The sequence below is a fragment of the Argiope bruennichi genome, chromosome 6 (genome assembly GCF_947563725.1).
Source record: "Argiope bruennichi chromosome 6, qqArgBrue1.1, whole genome shotgun sequence".
In the NCBI taxonomy this organism is placed as follows: Eukaryota; Metazoa; Arthropoda; class Arachnida; order Araneae; family Araneidae; genus Argiope; species Argiope bruennichi.
The window spans coordinates 4,053,692-4,069,214 of record NC_079156.1 but is presented as its reverse complement, the minus strand read 5'-3'; the positions used below and the strand labels follow the sequence as shown (position 1 = coordinate 4,069,214).

Here is a 15,523-nt window from a genome sequence, read left to right as displayed (position 1 = left end):
TCGTTTTCCATTAAAAATGCGTTGAATACTTTATCTGACGTATCTTTTTTTCTTTCATTCGACCGACTGGCGAAGTTCACCGAAGATGTTTCTGTTACGATAGTTCTTTGCTTTTGCGACCGCATGGGCCACGAGTTGTGCCTAGCTTAGCTTTAGAGTTTGTAAGCGATCTTCCGGAATAGTCTGTATATGTGTAGTAATTTACCCATGCTGATTTGAAAATGGAATAAATTTGATTGGATTTCTGGCATAGAGGACTGTGGTGGAAATCCATCCTGGTGTCCTCCATGGGAGAGTTAAACTGTTCATTTCTCTACTTCTTATTTAAGGTTGAAGATAAAAAGGTTGAAGATAAAAAGATATTTCATATTAATATAATTATTTTCTCATGTATTGTAAGTTTTTTGATAGTCGAAACTGCCTGGAAATGAAGGACTAAAAAGTGATTCTCAACCTCTGACTTTTACTATCTTTTAAAGTAGGTAACTACATTAAAAAGGCAATTTGTTTTGGAATATATATATATATATATATATATATATATATATATATATATATATATATATATAATATTCTTAGTTTGAACAGTTTTCTGCATTAAATTGTTTTAATTTTATTTCTAAGTGAATTTTCAATGAACTTTTACTAATTTTTTTATTTACACTTATATTCACGTTTTAATGCTATTCTACATCTTTAAAAGCTATTTCTTAACATTTTAATCTTTAGAAGAATTTTCTGACAAAAAATGATTCCATAAATTAAAACATAATATATATAATTTTAAATTTGATATAATAATTTCTTAATACGTTCTGCAGTTCCTGAAGAAAAAAAAAATAAATAAACTATTCTTTTAGAAATATTCGATAATTATTTCAATACTTCTCATTGCGAAAAGATTTGAAAATTTTGGTATTTATTCGTTGAACCCCAACTATTAAAGAAAGGATAGAAAACACAAATGTTTTTTTTTTTTGAACAGGAACTACGTAATATATTTATTTAGCTATCTAAACAGAATTTAAGCGAATCATTTGATGAACCTCTAAACTAAAAGAATTTTGCTTTATGCCTGCTTCTTTTTTAACCTAAAATGCCATTTCTTTACCTTAACATATGCCTGTGGCATCTTATGAGTTGCATTCTGGTCCACTCTTTTACATATTCATAGCTCTTAAAAAATGAGAGAGGAAAATGTCAAAGGAGGCAAAATTTTCTTAAACTTGGTGGCAAAAGATTTCATTCCGATAGAATGTGTGTGTTTTTATAAAGATATTGAATACACTGATTAGTTATAGTACCTCTTTTCAAAACTCAGATTCCCATCTATAATGTAGGAAATATTTACTTTAATTATGTGATATTTTTTTGACCCGGGTTCATTTTTAACTTTAAAAATTGAGACATGTTCAATCTCCCATCGTTGCATTCCAAAGTGTCTGTTTCAGAGTACATCCCTACCGAGGAGTGTCCGAAACCGAGCGGTGTGTTTCCCAACAGGTCCAACTGCAGCACCTTTTTCCTCTGCAACGACGGAATCCACCACCTGCAAGAATGTCCCGGGGGTTTGCACTACGACAGGAAGCGAGTTCGTTGCAACTTTCCCAAATTAGCCAAGTGCAAAGGTAAGAAATTTGAAAGCATTTCTAATTATGTTGTTAAGGTAGACATCGTTTAAAGGAGGTGATCCAGATGATGAAGGGTCCAGAAATCAGTTATTTGAAGCTTGTCTATTTAATGTCTTATTTAATTCCATGCAGATTATTTTAAGAAAATATTTTCGACATCACGAGAGAGAATGGAAAATGTTTACCGGGTAACTTTCAAAGCTAAAAAAGAAAATTAAAAAAAAATGCAATTTTTTTTGGAAAATAATAGAAATTTATCGGTTGAGACCTCACTCGACAGTTCTTTGAGGCTTGTTGATGACATAATATGGCAAAAAAAAAAAAAATTCTGGATAATTTAAGTCACTGTGATTAAAATTTGAAAAATGAGAGGAAAACCAAAATTGAGCATGACTCTGAAGTATATTTGTAAAGATATAATTTTAAGGAGTTTCGACTCAACAAAATTATTAAATTGGAAATAAAGTATTAAATTATTAAATGAAATATCAATATTGTTAAACATATATTTTTCGAGCAGAGTCAAAACCGAAGAGAGAAAAAACTTTTGTAATTTTGAAACTCAGCTTTATTCCATCCCGGGAGGCATACTTTAAGTGAAAGCAAGACAGGACGAAGCACGTCGACATCAAAACACGAGAGTGAAAAGGAGTAGAAATATTTATCCCCAGTTATTAAATGCCGTGAGATTCTGATAGATATTTCTGTGCACGTGTCGAGGTATCTTTTAAAAGAATTTGTTTAGATCGACACATTTTTATCATTTCACTTGGAGAGTGTAAACCTCTGATTTAAGTATTTTTACAGGGCTTCTGTTGAATTAATTAAATGAAAGTGGAATGGGATCAGGAAATAAAAGAACATTTTAGAATGAAGTTAATATGGGTTAAATTAAGCTAAAAATTATGAAATTAATTAAGTTAAATTAGATGTTAGAATATCATTGCGTACGCGCACACACATATGCGGAATAATATTTCTTAAATTAATTTAAATCCTAATTAAATTTCTATTTTGCATCTTAAATTAGCCCATGCTACTTTATTCTAAAACTTTCTCTTATTTTTTTTTATCCTAATCCCACTTTTTCATTTCATTATTTGCTCTAAATGCTCTAAAAAATAGATGAATAATCATCCCCTGATCGAAAAAAAAAATCCTTAACGCCTACAGCATTCTTCCAAAGATACATAAGATTTCCTTTCCTAAGTGGACAAGTGGCAAAGAAAATCCTCGAAGAACCTCCCAGTAAAAGTGCTAAGGAGAAAATTCTCTCACTTTCACTTGTGTCCCGGTGTGAAAGGGCGCGTTTTTTCGACGTACATTCCATTGCATAAATCAAGATCTACCTTGAGAAAATAAATTGAATTCCAAATTTGCCGTTTTTTCGCCCATGCATCTGCCAAAATTATGATACACACAAATATATATATATATATATATATATATATATGAGGAAAAGAATGATTTATTTTTCTTCAAAGATTGGCATAGATTTAAAAAAAAAATCCAACAGCCTAACTTTTTAACAGCCCCAAAACAGTAGTGGCCTTCGATAGACGGGCACAGACCGATGGTTCTCAAAACCCGGCGCCCTGGAAAATATCTCTGGAGACACCCGATCATTTGGCACGGATTCCAAATCCATCCAATGCCATTGTTTCGTTTGCATTTATTAGTGTAAGAAGAGACAATCTTATTAAAGAAGTATTTAGCAGAGTACAATGGAATGCGCTTTCGTTGCCAGTTAAAAATGAAATCAGTTGAAATGTAAGAAGGATTTCAATCCTTTTTGATATTTTATATTTGTGGGACTTGAATTTCAGAACCGGACGTCAAAAAATCGCGACGCACAAAAATCAGTATGAGAAAAGCTGTGAATTTAATTGATATAAATAATTAAAAAAATATTTAATAATTGTTAACAAACTCATCAAATCCACTGATGACTTAATAAAGTGAGTTCAATAAATTTTTGTGTCACATAAAATGTATCTAATATATTTTAACTCCACAAATACGAAAAAGCCGCAAACACCTATTCAACGAAATAGTGGAGACCGCCCGAGTCACCTGCATATCACTGCTCAATTCCTTTCCCTTTCTTTAAATGTAATGGATTGAATACTTTTTGGTATGTGCTTTGTTCGTTGGAGATGCTCGCCAAGACTAATGAGGTTTAAAAAACGCTCACCGGTTGTCCGATCATACATTCAGGGACCTCTTTTGTATAATAACATCGGCTATCGTTGCAGTTTTTGAGGGGGGAGATTTTTACTGTCTTTGAAAAGGACGTTCCATTATTCCGAGGTGCCTGAATTAAAATGAAGAAGAGAAGAACGAGAGGGTTAACTTAAACAAAACTTAACCAATATAAAAATAGGTTCTAATTTAAAAAATATTACTTTTCGGGCTTTACATAGTGTCTGTTGTAAATGTCTGGATTCAGTAAGGTTACCGAATCGAAAAAGAATAGAAACATTGGTCTTTGTTAGGTTTGCAGTCTTGTAAGATAAATCGAATCAGTGCGCTTTCGAAGTGAAATGTTTTATTCAAAATGAAGTAAAGAATAAGAAAATAAGAAAAAACATTTCCTGTTTTAGACGTCTTTTAGAAGCAACAAAAATTTTTATTTAATTTTATTTTCATTACTGAACATACTTACCGTGTATGCCCAAAAAAGCCATTGTCATATTCTAGCCTCCGTAAGGTTACCGTTTTGGATGCGAACCAGGCCAAAACGGAAGTTAAAATGGATGGATGGATGCGCTTTCTCATTGTGTTTTTTGAATTACTGCTGGGAGTCTAAATTACATTTGCTTATTTAATATATGAATATAACTTCTAAATGAAGTTTTTTGTTTCTTTCAATTAGACGGAAAAACGAAAGTCAAGCACAAACCCAAACCTTCAGGTAAGTAGATTGTCCGTAACATTCGAAATTTCTTATAATTCACTTTTTCCTTGAAGAACGAAACGCTGTGCTTCTTCGAACTCTGACCAAACACTGTTTCTTAATAATTCCTGCTTCTTTTTTTTTAAACAAATTTATAGAAACATATTTAATTATTCTTACGTTTTTACTTGTATCGCGATCACGTGATCAAGAGAGCTCTAAAACTAAAGAACTCTTGTGGGCAAAACTAAAAAATTCTGCCCACAATTGAATGTTCAATTGGTGGATATTAACATTCTGGCTGCGTAATTCTTTAAAATAACTATTTAGATGCAATGATTGCAAATAAGTTCAAATATTTTTCAAAGAAAGTGAACTGATATTATATGTGACACGATAATAATAATACAATAATAATGTAAATAACTGATATCATATATACACGATAATAAGGATCTGTAATCGTAAAAATAAACACACACTCAAAACTGCGAAACGCAGGATGCAACAGAAAATAGACTGCCATCCCGCGGAACTCGCGGGATACGCAGCTGGAGGGTTAAAAAGTATGACTCTTTTCTCCATACTCCATTCAACAATGTTCATTACGTGCCCTGTAAGGCCCACCTGTTTTTTCTGATGAGGACTAGAAAGAATATGCATTCTGAAGTTTTGTCAAAAATGATGACAAATCTTTTTTCCCCTTGAATTGAAAAGGGAGATGGGGATTGTCTTTCCTTCTATCAGAATGCCACATTTAAAGCCTCACAGATTTTATAATGAAAAGTCCGCATTTCATCTTTTGAGAATTATGGTAGACGTTGAATCTAATTTTTGGATGCATTCACTTTTTAGAAACCCTGAAACCCAAGCGCAAGCAGAGCAGACACTGCCCCCGAATGGACGGCATTTTCTCGAACCCGGCCAACTGCAGCACTTTCTTCTTCTGCGTCGATGGAACGGCTTACCTACAGGAATGCCCGTGGGGTCTTTCCTTCGACGAGGCCAATTTGAAGTGCGACCGCCCCAAAGTCGTCGGTTGTGCCCGTGAGTGCTTTCAAATCTTATTTCGAATCATTCATGACATGGTAGCGGATTTTCCAAATTCATTTCTTCGTTTTTAAGAAGAAATTCAGCTCCCAGCTCAATGTACTCGACTTATAAAGGTGGACATTTAACTTTCATGTACAAGCATAGAGAATGCGCAGTAATCGACAGAAAATTCAAATTCCTAGTTTTGATGGATCTCCTGAATCCATTTTAGATCTATCTGAATCTGAAAAACACATTTTCGGCATTATTTCAGTCCGTGAACAAAATGAATCAAAATCGCTTTAAGGAAAAATGTTGAAAATGGGTATTAAGAAGTATGCCTGAATCTGCAGATTTCTACCTTATTTTGAATGAAATTCATTCACAGTAAGTCTGCCTGTGGCTGGCAGTCCGAGTGCAAATGAAGCAGGCAACTGCAAAATGTAACACTTAAATAAATAAAATTAAATGCATACGTTTAGGATCCAAAATATATATTGTAATTAAATGTTGAACCGAATCCTACAATATGGCAGCCGCTTATCAGTTCATACTTTCGCATGCATGCCAATTCAATCACTTACATCCATGAGAATCTCTTGTGCCATTTTGTGTCAATCGACAGGCGAAAAAGACATCTAAAATACGTATTCAAGCGATATATTCAATAAAAATGCTAGATTCTGAATTTTGTAACAGTCGGTCATCCATGCCATGCAAGACGATCTCTGCCTTCTCTGGAGGAAGGAAGATATTACATTTATTGGAGAGTACACGAGAAACTTTTGGGGAGACAACTGCCACTGGTTTTAACTTGGCGTCGTAAGTGGTTTCGCAAATCTTTTACAAATGCTGTACTTCCAGTCACAACTTGCATTTGAAAAGCAAACATTCCTATTTAAAATAATTTTTTGAAAATATATGCGATGTCATTATTCCCTGAAATGCAAAATAATTTTTACCGAAAGAGAAACTTGCAATAAATCGGCGATGTCAATCCGATAACTATTAGATAGTTATGCCGATAACTAAGCCGATACCAATCCTGTTTTCCCTCAACCTGGCCTTCCATTCATCAGAATGAATACGTTTTCAGAGAGATGGAGGGAAAATAGAAGCAAAAACAAGTCGCTACATTCAGAATTTTTGGCGTAAGACAGAACTGCGGTGGATTCGTACACTCATTTACTTTCTCGTATATAAAGTATTGAAATCCTTAAAAAATTCGAATTCGAGATTTCGACAAGTGGCACGCTTTACACACCCCCGAGTTAGAAAAAGACATTTCTGGCATTATGTCTGTGGCAAAGATGACTCAAAATTATTTTGAGTTAAATCGATGACATTTGGCGTGTGACCCTTGCCCCGAAACTGTGGATCTCTGTCGGATGTTGAGCAGAGGAAAAGTCCGTCTGCCCGAATACAAGTGAGCGCTACCACCGAAAAACGAAGATGGATGAAATTCGGTGCAGAGATTTAACATCTACAATGTAGACACCTATCCAATTTTGAGCCGAATTTAACAAGGAATCACTGTCTGTCAGTCAATATTTTCAAAAATATGTAAACATGATGATATATTACATTTTAGTATGAGATTTTTTTTTATTACAATTACAGTTCTATGTCAAATTTTTGTTTCAATTGATTAAGGTCGATTTTCGGACACTATTAAATGTAAGCGAAGGATAAATCGTTAAAAACTCATCACAGATAACACAATATATTATGTTTCAAAACTATTGCTCGCCATTGTCATGTAAAGAATTATCTAGGATAACACCTTTAATAGAGTGCGGAGACCCCTTCAGCTGGTTTCACTTTTATTTCTCTGTTTTTAGTCATTACAAAAATCCTCTTGTTCACTGTGTTCATTAATTCTTTATATGTTTTGGTTATATTGTTTCCTTTATCAAGATAATACCTGTGTATAGTTCTCCTAAGATCACGATAAGATGACACAATGCCTAGGACACGTTTCGTACGTTTCAAAATGATTAAATAGGATGCTTATTGTAATTAAAATTCAAAGAAATCTAGTTAATTTAGATTACACACGAAAGCGTATAATTGATTGCAGACATTCATTAGCATAAATCCTCATCTTTTACAAAATCGTTCTGACAAATATGGAATTATCTGCAGTAACTATAAACAGCTATTCCGACCAGCTATGAGGCACATGAAATAATTTGAATGACCGCACGACGTGACAGCATTGGGGGCAACTAAGAGTGTGACTTAAGGTCCACAAGCACACCAGGCATCACCGGTCACGGTACAGTCCCTCCACCAGAAGACATTATCTAATGATACGGAACCACCTACCTAATAAGATTACCTCTTTTGTACTGTAATTAAGAGACAGCAAAGAAGGGGTTATCTCATTAAATAGATGGTCCGAATATCGGGTGTGAAAGTATTAATACAGTGAAAGTACCTCAATGAAAGGCAGTCACATCTGTTATCAAACTAAAGCGATTCATTTCTCATCAGCTCCATCCGGGACTTTGTCCGTTTTGCAATGCCCTGACGACGACGGCCTCTTCCGGCACCCCGTCAACTGCCACACATTCTATCGATGCAGAAAAGGAAGAATTTACGAATACGATTGCCCTGTTGGATTAGTATTCAACTATGACGAAAAAAGATGCGACTACAAGAGCAACGTCCAGTGTCCGGGTAAGAACTTTCTAAAAAAAAGTCATTTAAGTTCCACATTGGAGATATTGGATAGAGCTGATTCGCACTTCATGCGTATGTCGTTGAAACTGAACAGGGCACTAAAAGGAGTGAATGAGTTTTTTTAAAATTTAAAATGCGATCTGTGTAGAAGGGGAAACAGTTGCGTGCCAATAGAGGGGCGGCATGTGCACTGGCGATATCTTCAAATGCACGAATTTTCCCTTCCCAAACAGGGCATTTTAAAACAAGAAAAACACTTTCACTCATTTTTCTTTAGACTTTGCCACTTTTGATTGCATACCCACGATGTAAAGTGAATGGTCCGGTTTGCACCGATGGTCGTATTTTCAGATATGGAGAGGAACGAAAAATAACAATAATGCTATTTCTTGATAATATTCACTTTGCTGCGCCTTTACTCTCAGATTCACAATCAGCGTCCTTTGAGTCGTTCCTTGCTGTCAGTAATAAACAAACTTTTAATTATTATTCTGTTAATGTTGGTGCTGAAGAATCGCTGATTATTCATATTTCAGAAGTTAAGCAAACACAATCCTTATTGCTCTCTCAAAATTTTAAAACGGGAGCATTAAAATGATTTCGATACGCATTGAGAATGCCTTTCGAAATAAACCAACGAGAAAATGTTCTATTCGAAAAGATAAAACGAACTGAGTTGCAATAAAAATGTCGTCCACTGTTATTTAATGAAAATATAAAATCCAAGTTTCATAATCAAATGAGCTTTTATAAACTTGATATACTTCATGTTTGATAAGGATGAAACATTTTCATTAACTTCCTTATATGCAAGAAGTTTGAAATATTGAACATTTGTATTCTCGATGGCAATATGCTATTTTAGGATTTTTCAGTACACAATAATCAGTTCACGTAAACACCGACTCTAAACGAGCAAAATCAATTCTTACTTTCGCCACGAACAGGTGGTGAAAGTGAGAATTGAGAAATGGATTCCAAGACTCCAAATTCTTTTATAATGGCACATTATAAATTAAAAACTAAAAAGTGGAGAGTAATTGGAATAATATTTTTTATCTTTTAGTTACAAACTAATAAAAGTTTATTTGTTAAACATTTTTTGATAAATTAATCATTTATAAAAGTACGAAACTTTTGAAAAATCTTAGCATAGTTTCGGACGGCAGTTTAATTTTTAAGAAAGAAGTTCAAGTAGACCGCCAATCATTTTAAGCTGGGGAGGAACTAAAAGCTTTGAGTCATCAGAGAGGGAATTGAATTAATGAATGAGATCTTGGCGGTGTCTGATAGTAGCGGAAAGTAAACATAATAATGAGATGCCATCAAAAATGACATACTGATTTACGAGATGTACTATCACAGTACCAGAAATGCATTTGCCGTCCTTCTTTAAAACAACTAGATTCAACTCAAATTCATCTAAAAATTATAAATGAAAAAATAATTTAATCGAAAAAATGTTATTTAAGTACCAAAGTGCTAATATTTTTTAAAGAATATTTTGGTATTATAAGCGAGTTCTATGTGCCAAGCCATTAAAAATACAAATGAAGTTTTTATTGAATATTGTGGTGGTATGTAGATTATTATGATCCATGCAGGAAGCAACAGGACGGAGGTTTTTAGGAACATTTCTTTTAATAATCACATTCACACACTAAACAAGCACAAACACAAAGACGAGACATTCACGCGCGCGGCTTCACAGTTCAGCATCACATCTCATTCTAATTACAATCGCAATGCACTATGGGATGACATATGGTATGGCCTAATCAGGCATCGCCATCTAGTATACAAAAGAGAAGATAAGAGTAATGAAACTGCTACAATATCCTAATTTTGAACAAAATTAGGGGACAAAATATAATTTTGAACTCATTTTTTCCCCTTCAAATTACGATTGCATTTACTCTCATATATATGATACATCATTTTGCAGACTCAAACATTTAATATTTAAAGGAAGTCCGATTTCATTTAACTGTATATTTAATGTGTAATCACGTGTAAAAATATAAATAATTAGTGAGAAAATATAGGTTGATTGAAGGTTTATTTATCGTTTAAACCTTTTGATTCTTTCTCAAAACGACATAGTCTATCAAAAACTGAATCTTAACTTCTTTGTTGGCAGATAAAAACTTTAATAAAATTAAAGATACTAATTAGGGATTGCAATACCGGTATTTTGAGCCATTTGTACAGTTTCGTAATACCGGTATTCACAAGTTTAAATACAGGTTTTTCGGTATTTACTAGAAATTTTTAAAATTGTCTCCACAATATGTTCAGATATCGCGAACATAGCAAAATAGTATACGTTTTTGTTTTTATGTCTCCCTAACGGACGAAATTAATTAGCCAATTAATGGCTTAAATCTAAATTAGCGAAACATGGATTATCCCTGAAAGAAAATATTGTATCCATAACGACTGATGGGGCAACAATTATGAAAATTGTTGGAAAGTTGATTGGTGCAAATCAGCAATTGTGCTATACACATTGAATTCAATTAGGAGTAATAGATGTATTATACCAAAAAAAATAAAGAACAGAAGAATCCAAATACTGTGGATATAGAAATTTAGGATTCCAACTTTGAAAAGAGTAAGAGTGAGAATGATATTGACAATGAAGATAATGACAATGTAATTCTTGAAGAAGATATTGCTAATGAGGATGAAATATTAACCTATCAAGAATTGCTTCCTATAATTTATAAAGTTCGAAAAATTGTTAAAATATTTAAACGTTCCCCTGTAAAAATGATATATTACTAAAATATATACTAACTGAAAATAAAACAGAATATATGTTAATATTAGATTCTAAAACACATTGGAACAGTTTACTCCTAATGGTGGAACGATTTTTGAAACTGAGAAATCCAATCCAAAAACAATAATCGACTTAAACCTGTAAATTAATTTTTCAGATAGTGAATTCGACTTAATATCCAGAACTGTATCAGCTCTATTTCCTATAAAACTGACTATTGAGACATGATGTCGAAGAGATTCTAATTTAATTAACAGCTAATGCAACAATAAATTTCATGTTGCAGTCACTGAAAGAACAGTACACATCACTATCTGAAGAATTATATATTACATTGAAAAATTACACAGAAGATAGGCATACCGAAATAGAAAATGTCTTATGGTATTTACATAATTATAATGATTTTAAAAATGAAAAAGAAGAAAAGAAAATAACAAATTCAAATCTGATTAAGTTAAGAGTAAATTTTCTTAAAATTTTTTACCCACAAACCTATCCACATTCAGAAGACTTCGGTTCAATTATCGAAGATTATGTTGTCACTACTGTCGATAGTGAAATGGAATTGTCTCTTGAACAAAAATTAGAATTAGCGATAAATAAAAAAAATTTCAACGAACCAAAATACAATACAGAAATCAGCTATATCCAAAACCATCCGACGAGAAATCGATTTGTTTGAAGATGAGGGATTTAGAGGTAAATACTTGGAAAAAGTATATCGCGCATTGCTAACAGTACCACCAACTAGCGTAGATGTCGAAAGAGCGTTTTCGACAGCTGGTAATTTTTACACAAAATTACTTTTCAATCTTAATGACAGTACAATTGATGATTATGTTTTTTAAGATTACATTTCAAAAATTTGTAATAGTATCACAGACTGAATAGTGATATTTACGCTTTCTTTGTGATTTAAATAAATAAAATATTTCTTTACTTTTTTGTGATTATATACTGTTATAATTTATAAGTTACAAATTATTTTTTGTGATATTTACACTCTCTAACAAAACTGGCAAATAAAACATATAAACACCTGTGTTTTCTTTCTTTTTCTAAAATTTCTAATACCGGTATTAAAACCGGTATCCCGGTATTAAGATTTAAAAAATACCGAATACCGGTATTGAAATTTTGGTCCGGTATTGCAATCCCTAATACTAGTAAAGTAGAAAGTTTAATTTTATGTTGTATTTAATTTAAATCCATGCCAGTTTAAGGGGGGGGGAGGGGATACAGTGAGAAGGAAAAGCTGAAATAACATTTTGCAAATGTCATGTTTTCTTTATTAATCTAATCAGTCGCACTTTGAAGTAAAACTCCTTAAGGACAGTGGAATAAAGCTATTTCAGAATTTTTTTAAAAGCAGTTTTACAACAGCATTTCCAAAAGAAAATTTAGTAAAAAAAGTGATACATTTCCTGGATTTTTCGTAAATCCTGCTATTTTACATGCTTAATGAAAATTATATTTGCAAGTCTTTAAACTCAATTTCTTTTCCATGAAGTTATAAAATAATTCAACAAATTCTGTTAAAAATTCAAAATATTTAATTTTTTACAATTTATTCAAAATATAGAATTTTTACAAATATTTGCATAGCTGTACTAATATGCATATTAGTACAAATTCAAATTATTTAATTGTTATAATTTCAAAAAATACTTTACGTATCGTATTTCAAAGTCGTTATATTTTATGAATTCTGAAATTTGTGCTCTCTTCTTATAAATGTTCCTTTATTGCACTGCCTTTGCTAATTTCATAATTCTGCGCTTCCAAGAATACTTTTTTGCATGTAGATAATCTCATCCACTTTGTAATTTTTTTTCAGAGCACCACCTGGAACGAAGGAAACACCAGCGACAATACATGAAGGTTCAGAAAATCAACTTGTCCGAGTACCTAACATGATGCTGATCACGTGTTACAAAACACGTGACTGTGCACACTTGCTTCAATGATCGTGAGATAATAATTAACTTCGTTATAGAGCTCGGCATGGACGATTTCTCTTTTTCCACTTGTTTTGAGGCTCAAGTAATACAAGGTGTTCCACATTGTTGTCACGATAATGAGCAATATTATATGTTGCAGGATTATACCGTGTATATTTTACTATACAAACATTGAACGATCTATTAGAAGAAAAAAAATGTTGCGTTACTCACGTGCTACGACAAGTTAAAAAAAAACATTTCTGCAATTAAGATTTTTAAAAAATTTCAATGATGTCACCGAATGTATCCAAAAACTACAGGTAGCGTTTGAAATTTAACTTCACTCAAGTTTATCTGTTATTGTGAAACGATGAAGATTTTTGTGTCAAATCATTTGACGCAAAATTGTTCACCATTCTTTATTCAAAGTATTTTAATTGCATGGATTATATAATTAATTCAAATAATCCAAAAATTAAATTACAAATAATTCAAAATTATGATACCTTATTTGAATTGTACCCAATTAACGCTAAAAAGAAAGGAATTTAGATACTAAATTTGAACTATTTGTGACAAAAAGTTAGTCTGAAATGCATTTTAATTTCTCTATCCTCTCAGAAACGCAGTGGTTTTCATTCTTTATTCTACAAATATGCAATGATGGCTCGTCCATGAGGGTTGCAGAACTGTGGGCTGGCTTAAATTATTTTTTAAGGTTATATTTTCGGTTTTATATATATATGATTTATATTTTCACTCTGAGAAACGCAACAATTTCACAGACAACAACACAGAATTTCTGCACACACAACTAATTGATTCTTTGAAGACGAGAGCAAACCTTTCAAAATTCAGAGGCGCTAGAGCTGCAACCAGACCAGACCTGGTTTGTTTTAACGTATTGATTCCTTTCTTTTTTCCCCTGTCCCCTCTATTGCTCATTTCTGTCCTCTAAGGACTTTTTCTAAATCTTTCATTGATTTCATTTGTGGTTTTGAATCTTGCAGTCTGGATAGAAACACATCTGGTTTGTTGGATAATCATTTTTATTTTTGCCAGTCTTCGAAAAAAATCTGCATGGATAATTTTTTTAAATGTTATTAAAATCAATATTTTTTTATGGATGGCCCAATCATTATTAGCTGACATGTAAGAAAGATGAACGCAACCGATCATTCATTGCACAGCTTGTATAATATTCATTTCTGGTGGAGTATCGTCAGGGGCTGGAGGTAGAAGAGTGTGTGAAAGGGGGTTGTGGTACTTCTATCTGCCGAATCATCAGATAATCTTTTATTGGCAAAACAGCACGGACTACATAAAGATTATTTAATATTTTTGAATTGCAACAAGTTTGTCTTTGAAATAAAAAATCTTAGGCTATTGATGGGTGAAATATTTTTTTTTTAAATTGCAATTTGCTGATGGATAATTTTTTGCAACACTAAAAATTTCTGAACTGATGAACCGCCACTGTTAATTCCTTAACGGCTCACATGTATAAGGAATTATTTACAATTTCACATGTGGGATATGGAAGAGAGTTATTAAAATAATATAGATTTAGAATATAGTTATTAGAATAATATAATAATATCCTTCTGAGAATCCTTCAATTTCATATGTTGCAGATAATAAATACATTAATAAGTAAACTTTATAAATGATGATATACAAAATATCTCCCATGGTAATCACATTAATTCAAAATAGTATAGTGAGTGTGTTGTGATTTTCTAATGAACTGCCCGGTTTTAAATATAATATTTTAAATCTGCACAAACACAGCTACACTACAAAATTTACAGACACACATAGACAATAAGGTTAAAGTAAACAGTATGGTGGAGGGATTCCATCGTTTCCAACCGAAAGCATTCGGCGTTAGCGCAAGGGTTGCGCATAGGAAAAAGTCGACCTCAGGATGCAGGTCTCCCGTTCAACTGCTTGTCTGTAAACGCCACAAGAGCCTTCTGTAAAACGCCACAAGGGGGCGTTCTCTGCTCAAGGGGAAAAAGAGGTGCAACAATAGTACAATTTCTCACTATCAGAAGATGAAAAGGATTCACAGAATTTCCCCTTCATAATATTCGAGACAATTGTATTAAAAACAGAATATCTGGGATACATGAAAGTTACTTTATTTAAAACATATCGAATTTTGGTGACCAGCCAGTCAGTCAGAAATATTGTTTGTGTTTCATTTCATGCGTCACCTGATGTTCATGATTCCTCCAGCAAAGTATATTTAAGCACCCAATTGAATAGAAATTAATTTCAATAACCCAATACCTATTCTGATTGTGTACATGAATTTTTCGAATGCAGTAAAATGTCGCGAGAGGATAATTTCATTAAATCTTTTAGACTTGATTCATTTCCTAAACCACTTATATCGGAGTATTAATTGAATTTTTAATTAATACTTTTTTGATCTTTAAATAGCTTAAAGAAGAAAATTTATTTTTAAAGCCTAAAAATATACTTTCTTTATTAAGTGGTCTTAAACTCATCCACACAGCCTTAAATACTTTGATATGAAGGT

General features: G+C 32.6%; 1 protein-coding gene across 1 annotated transcript; it reads left to right on the top strand.

The window, feature by feature from the left end:
* Positions 1–1,408: 1,408 nt before the first annotated feature.
* On the top strand, positions 1,409–12,949 carry LOC129971251 (protein obstructor-E-like). Its single transcript, XM_056084844.1, has 5 exons — positions 1,409–1,628; positions 4,507–4,545; positions 5,383–5,574; positions 8,056–8,241; positions 12,870–12,949. The coding sequence occupies exons 1-5, from the start codon at positions 1,409–1,411 to the stop codon at positions 12,947–12,949; spliced, it is 717 nt and encodes a 238-aa protein (XP_055940819.1).
* Positions 12,950–15,523: the final 2,574 nt, after the last annotated feature.

Excerpts from the sequence above, each read along its gene's own strand:
- LOC129971251 (XM_056084844.1), top strand. The coding sequence starts at position 1,409 with ATGTTCAATCTCCCATCGTTGCATTCCAAAGTGTCTGTTTCAGAGTAC. Across the intron at positions 1,629-4,506 it reads CAAATTAGCCAAGTGCAAAG|ACGGAAAAACGAAAGTCAAG; the intron begins GTAAGAAATTTG and ends TCTTTCAATTAG. Across the intron at positions 8,242-12,869 it reads GAGCAACGTCCAGTGTCCGG|AGCACCACCTGGAACGAAGG; the intron begins GTAAGAACTTTC and ends ATTTTTTTTCAG.